We start from the raw sequence: 6,960 nt of genomic DNA on the forward strand, positions 1-6,960 counted from the left end.
GGGACTGGCACTGGGAACAGGGACGTGTGGGTTGAGGGACGCGGGGTACCTAGAAAGGGAGGTTTCTCACTGGGGGAGAGGTGGTCCCCAGAGCAGTGTGCCACCGGGGTGTATTGCCCATGTTCTGGTGTCCGCTGTGCTTTGTGCTTCCTAGGGAGGCAGTGTGGCGGACTGGAGCGGCCTTGGGAGTCACGCAGACCCGAATGCAGGCTTGGCTCTACCACTTAGGGCCGAGTGATCTTTGGGAAAGCACTTCTCTGAGTCTGAATTTCTTCATTTATAAACGGAGGCTATAATACTATCTACCTTGGGCTGGTGTGGTGAGAATTAGAAATATCGTAAAGCTCCTAGATTATAGCAGGTGCTCAATGCATGGCACCTACCCTGGACCTATATGGCTATTATTTTTATTTGTGCCATCAGGGGACAGGCTGGCCTAAGTCACATACATTTGTCAAGGGTGGCCTGGTGGCCCGTAGCAATTCTCTCCTTTGTCATGTCAGCGCACAAAGAAAAGCATTTCACAAACGTTTTCGCTGTGGTGATGTACAGACAATAGACTGAGGAAACATTACATGGGCAGGGATAAAAATAAAGTTGAGAAACACTGAATAAGAAAAAAAATGCATGCCCTCTGTCTCCGCAGCTTGCCAACAGCCACTTACTCTTCACTCCTGTGCCCTGTTTTATAAGATATTTGATTTCATGTGCTCCACACTCTGGCCCGTGGTGTAAATAGGATTTTTGTTGCCTGTACCTGGGAGAGGCCAAGGCCATGTCCTTGTGATGGAACATGAGTGAGCTGTGCCAGCTTGAACTGTACCTTAGATGAATGGGTTAAAAGCTACCTGTGAGGAAATGTGCAGGTGTTACAGAGGGCTGTTTGGCAAGGAGAGAATGGTGACAGCAGCAGCTTGCTGTATGTAGGGTGTCCCAGGAGTGGGTGGCACTGCGTCTGTGATGCTGATCAGCAAACGGAGGTCCAGAGTAAGCCGAGGGGGACTTTGGAGTTTCGTTGACACCGAGGTGGGTTTATTTCAAACGTTTCTCCCTTTTCAAGTTGTTTTAAATGACAGGAGAGATGCAGGCGACCTTGGTGGCTCAGGGTGACCCAGCTAGGGAGTAGCAGAGCGAGAATTCAGACTCTACTCAGGGCTCTTAAGTACACTTCTTGGGCTTGAAATCAGCAAATTTAGTCCCCTGCCCTATCTTTCTCACAGGGGGAGTGGCCAGGAACGGGAGTGCAAAGGACAAATGCAAAGAAACAGCGCTCAGTGTTCACCTTCGCCCAATCGAACTGGCCTCCAGGTGAGAGCTTTCGAGGGCAACCATTTTGGCCACCCTGGTATGCCTGCGTGTTCTACTTAGTGGCTGTGTGGCTGAAGTAAGCGCCTCTCATTTCCCAGAGCCAGTTTACCTCTCTGTGAAATGAAGACATCACCTGCCTCACAGGCTGTGAGAAGGAAATCAGCAGCATACGCGAAAGCATTTTGTGAACAACGAAGCACTATTATCTGGTGAGAGCTTCGAGTCCTCACTTCTGAGTCCATCAAACCCAGCTCGCTCTAGGACCCTGCGAGGCCCTGCTCTGGTGGGCGTCCGGAAGGTGGTTCTTTTTCGGTCTCAGGCAGTCAGTCAGGCACACTGAACTGGGGAGGAGAACGGAGGAAGCCGGGTTTGCTCAGCATCTCCGTCTTCTTACTCCCCAGCTGAGGGGGAAATGGAGGGGGAGCCGGAATAACCTTTTCTTTGGTGAGTCAGCTAAGAAGGAGTTTCTAGAGCTCAGATGATGTATAAGTGGTGGTTTGGGTTTGGATTTTTAAAGCTGCTGCCTGTTTCACAGCATCTTTAAGACAAAACTAAAAGCACAAGCAATTGGGAAGCACGTGGATGATGAGCGAAGCACAGCTTCTTTCTAGCGTGAACTTCAGGGAATCGCCCAGCTTCTCCGGGCCTGTTTTCTCAACTGTATAATGGGACGATGCTACCCCGTTCGTAGGGTCATCGTGAGTATTAATAGTATGTGAAAGTGCCTGGTACACAAGAGAGGCCTCAAGCCTGTCCATTTCCCTCGCTTCTCGGTGGACAGACTGTAGCCACACAGCTCAGATGAACAGAAAGAAGTTATTCAGTTGTTTGGTTCTGTTATCATGGCTGCCATTATTCACTGAATTCTCACAACCCCAATGAGACAGCTCATCCACAGACATGGAGGAAACAGGAATATTTCAGAGAAGTTTTATTGCCCAAGGGCACAGAGCTTGCAACTTTTAAAGCCAGGATTCCAACCCAGCTCGTCTAGTTTGCTTTGTGGACACCAGAACGTGTAAGGGGGCTTAAACAACCTGGATCTTCTGGAAGTTCCATCATTAGACAGGGATCACGGGGGTGACCCCAGCCCGGCCCACTTTGAGAATGAACTCACGGTGGAGCTTCAAGGGCAGGAAATCGGGCACTGCCAGAGGCAGCCTGAAAGAGCTACATAATGAATGTTCGCTCCCCAAATCCTTGGGGAGCCCAAGCTGCGCTCCCACGGTGTTTCAGGAGTGGCAGTCGCCAGCGCGGGGTCCTTTCTGAGCGGCACACCAGTGTATCGTTGGCAGTGTTCTGCCATCTCCCACTAACCTGCCTCCTGCTCATCGCCCGACAGCGCTCCACTCACCACCCCGTAACCAGCAGGGAACCGAGTCTCCCCCATCCCCTCTCCTAAGCTAGACGGCAGAAGCTGGAACACGAAGGCTGAGTCATCTTCCTCTCAAAAGAAACTAAGTGTGCCAAAGGCAGAGAACAAAAGCACGGTCTTGCCACACATCATTTCTTTGAACACGTGGCTGCTATTTTAGGGTATCGACCCAAGAGCCGAAGACATGTCTCTACCGTAGAAAGTAGGCACCTTTCAGTGACATCTGTGCCACTCCCTCCTCCACATCCAGTGCCCAGCATGACCGCAAGTGACCAGCAAAGTGACGCTCGTGGCGCATTCTGAGGCAGGACCGGGCGAACTCCCCCGAGTCGGGGGAGACCAAGGCCTGCACTGAGAAGAGGGTTTGGCGGAGAGTGTGGAAAGAATTCTAGAAAGAATTCCACACACGCGCCGAAGTCAGTCGAGAGCAAAGAATTAGAAAAGGGGCGACGCTCCACAGAGCGTGGTCCCCTCTCAGAGGCAGGGGGTGAGAGGGACAGTGAGAGGCTGAGGGACAGACAGTGGAGACGAGGGCGGTGAGGGTGGTGAGGGAGACAGAGTCAAGGGACTGAGAAGGACCCGAGCATTCGGGAAGTCAGCGTTTGTCGTGTCTGTTCTCGACTTACGGTCCAGACTGTTTGCCCGTGTCCTCTGCTCTGGGTGCAGGGAGGACGGGGAGGTGGCATGCGGCCTGAACTGCTGCTGGCGGTTCCCAGTCTCGGCCATAGGGAATGAACATTTTGGGTAGGCGCCACTTCAAGACTTTCCTGTTCCCCTTCAGGGCACGGGGAAGTGGCCGCCAGCAACCCCGGCAGGAATCCTCCTTTGTTCTGCAGATGGCCCAGTAGCCTGGCTGCGCGCTCTGCATGGATTCAACGCCTTGGGTTGTGCCAGGCATTGCCCAGCACGGGCAGGGAGGGCCAGCTGGCCTCTGGTGGCCCAGTTATGAGCTGTGCTGCAGCCCGAGCTGCGCGTCCCCCTGAGCAAAGGCCCTGGCCTCAGAGCCACACCCAGTGTAGCCCTCGCAGTGCCCGTTTGTTTGCTCCTCCTGGCCGAGGACCAGCGGATAGGGTGGTTATGGCCCATTCGCTGACAGCTCTAATCCTGAAAATTGTGCCGTGTGGCAGGAAACGTCCTGGCTTTTGTGCTGGCCCCTCGCCAAGCGGTGTTGGGCTATTTCAGTGCCAGGGCAGGAAGACTGCGAGCCCGGCTGGGATCAAAGGGCGACAAGCGGACTGTCTCTGTCAGCCTGGGGACCCACAGCCGGCCCCCTTCCCCACGAACACACAGCTGATATCCGACGTCTGTGTTTCTGCAGACTCGGGCCAGCGAGGGGACTTTTACTTTTAGGAATTCATCGCAGCCCGTGATTATACGGGCCACTCCTTAAGGAATCGGGATCCACCGCGCTGAGGGTGCTGGTGCTGGAAGCACGTCCGCGCGCACACGCAATTGCTCAACACTTTATTGAACGCGGGGCAGATTCGGGGCGCCGAAGCGGAAGCCCAGGTGGGAGAAGGCTGCCCCGCGGCCCCGTCTCCCGGGGGGCTAACCCATGTTCTGCCGGTTGCCATAACCCCTGGGGTGGGTGTCCTTCCAGTCATCCCACTCCCGAGCCCGCTGGAGTGTTTCCTCGTCCTCCTCGTCCTCTTCGATGTCCGGCTCTTCCTGTCGCCGAGCTGCTTTTCTGACCTCTGCCCAGGTAGCAAAAGAAGACAACGGACGTGAGAACCCGAGGGACAGTCGCGTACAGTGAGCACAGGGAACACGGCCACGGCGGGAACAGTGCTCACGCACGGAGCGGGGACATGGCCAACGCCAGGGAGGATGGCTGCTCCGGGCGCTTTTCATTAAGAAGCAAAACCAGAAAAGTTGCCCCTCAGGATGAATTCAATTTTGGGAAAGACATAACTCGTGCTAGAGTGGCCAGCACCCCCGCCCCAACCACCAAGAGAACCCCAGCACACCAAAACACCCAAGTAGAAAGTAGTTCTCAGTTTATAGTTTATGACGTGCCAGGGAGTGGGGACTGCGGGCGACTTTCTCTCCAGCCATGTCCCATTACGGTCACACACTGCGGGTGGTGTATAAAACTGGACACCACAGGGCAGTCGAACCTACTAGAAAAGACTACCCGCGTAATTGCGCACATGCTTGGAACAGGGTCTGAGGTCCAAATGGCACTAGTCCGGTGCGGTGGCGTGCACCCGAAAGAAACTGAACCAACTGCTGGATCTCTTTTGCATTTTCTCTTTCCCAAGGTGAAGGAGCATTTCCTGGTGGCCCTGAGGTGCCCACAGGAAAGTCTATTACTAAGGCACGGAATGAAGTGTAGGGACCTGCCCGCTCCCAGCACGTTAGGAGTCTGCTCTTCTTTTCAAAAGGTGCTTTTATTATAAAAATAAAGGCTGCTGGGAATCACACGCACCCCCCTCCACCCTTTATAGCCTCCGCCTGGGTCAACGAATGGACCATTTGTGCCTGTCCCAAAACCTCCTCCCTGAGCGTCTTCCAAATCGCAGTCCCTCTGGCCCACAGGGGACCCTGCACCACATTTTGTACTAGAACTTCCTGGAGTTTCTAAAGCTTCATGACCTGTGTGCAAACCCAGACACCAGCTGTCCATCTGTACGGTCACGTCTTAATGATTTTAAGTACACCTGTGTAACCATCGCCAGCATCCCATTAAGGGTTGTCTGTCACCCCCCAAAGATCCCCTGTGTCCATTTACAGTCAGTCCCCGTTCCCTCCGTCCCCAGCCCCTGGCAACCACTCATCGGCCTTCTTTCTCAACGAAGCTGCCTCTTCTGGACGTTTCACGGAAACGGAATCCAGCATTGTCTTTTGTGTCTGACTTTTCATTTAGCATGAAGTTTTGGACATTAGTCTTGCCCACTTAAAATATGGTGATATCTTTCTAATCTGTAGGTCCGTCTTCCATCCCATTCCTCACAGCCTGTCTCTTGGAGAAGCTGGGGCCCTTGCACTGCAGTTTCCCCGAATCTGGATTTTGCTGACTGCACGTGGCTCGGTCTGAGTCTGGGCTGACCCCGTCGGCGCGGTTGTAGGTGCTGCTGTGTTCCCTCATCGGGTGGCACGTAAGGTTGATGTCTCTTGTGTTGTGATGTTAACAGCTGTTGATGCTCAACGCCTAGATTCATGAATTTTCTGGGGCTTTCAGAAAGGTGATACTCTTTTCGCTTTTATGAACTAGAACGCTTTTCTAAAGAGAGGCCTCCCCTCACCTACTGCTACTTAGTGACCCGGGAGAACTGAAGACAAATAAATGCTCGACTCCCTTACTTTACCGCTTTCCAAGATAATAAGTTGGTTCCTTATCCTCTGAAATTGAACAGTTTTTTGTTTTTAAATATAATTATGAACTCATGAAATTAAACAGTTGATGGGGTTCGACCAACTGCAATGATTTCTCAAAACAGAAACTTTAAAATTTCGGAAGTCTTAGATTCACAGGAAAATTGAGACGACAGTGCAGAGCCCTTACGCATCCGTCCCTACCCTGTCCTGTGGGCCTCTTCCGTTACTATGGTTTGTGTCACGACTGAGGAACCAACAGTGACACTTTATTCACATTTCCTTGGGTTTTACCTAATGTCCTTTTTCGGTTTCAGGATTCCATTCACGACACCACATGACATTCGGTCATCGTGCCTCCTTGTCTCCTCTCGGCTGTGACAATTGCTCACTTTCCTCGTTTTTGATGACCTGGACAGTTTTGTTCTGAAAGCGGACTGCCACGCTTCGTAGTGAACACCTGCTTGTTGTTCTGGAATTCTCCTGTGCGTCAGATCTTTGACACGGTCTGTCAACGCTTTCTGCCAATCGCTAGCTGATCCTGTGGCTCTGGACCATTTGCCTGTTTTTATCTTGAGGTTCATGGGAATACACTGTCGCCCAGTTTCGTTGTAAATATTGCCCATGACTTTTCTCTTTTGCTGTTAAAGTATAACATACATGTGGAAAAACGCCATAGTACAGCTCAGGGCATTTTCACGTCTGAGCACGTCTATGAAAGCAGTCCCCGGATCAAGATATAAAACGCAATGAACTCCTCAGAAGCGGACCCCAACCCCAGTAAAGGCGAACATCATACAGGCTTTTAACCAGCAAATACTCGTTTCACTTGTATTTGGACTCCATACGAATGGTCTCATAGAGTACATACTCTTTTGTGTCTGGCTTTTCTCATTCAGCATTATGTTTATAAAATTCAGCTGTATTTGGCACTTTTAGCTGAAGAACTGTAGTTCAGCCTT

The 6,960-nt window shown here is 52.1% G+C and overlaps 1 protein-coding gene across 1 annotated transcript in view; it reads right to left on the bottom strand.

Annotated features, from left to right (window-relative positions):
• Positions 1-4,130: 4,130 nt before the first annotated feature.
• Positions 4,131-6,960, bottom strand: part of IGBP1 (immunoglobulin binding protein 1) — a 50,466-nt gene continuing 47,636 nt past the window's right edge. Inside the window, exon 6 of the mRNA XM_011371482.2 lies at positions 4,131-4,377. Within this exon, the coding sequence (XP_011369784.1) occupies positions 4,232-4,377 (146 nt within the window). The 3' untranslated portion in view covers positions 4,131-4,231. The remainder of the gene's footprint in view (positions 4,378-6,960) is intronic.

This window comes from Pteropus vampyrus, unplaced genomic scaffold (assembly GCF_000151845.1).
Source record: "Pteropus vampyrus isolate Shadow unplaced genomic scaffold, Pvam_2.0 Scaffold191, whole genome shotgun sequence".
Lineage (NCBI taxonomy): Eukaryota > Metazoa > Chordata > Mammalia > Chiroptera > Pteropodidae > Pteropus > Pteropus vampyrus.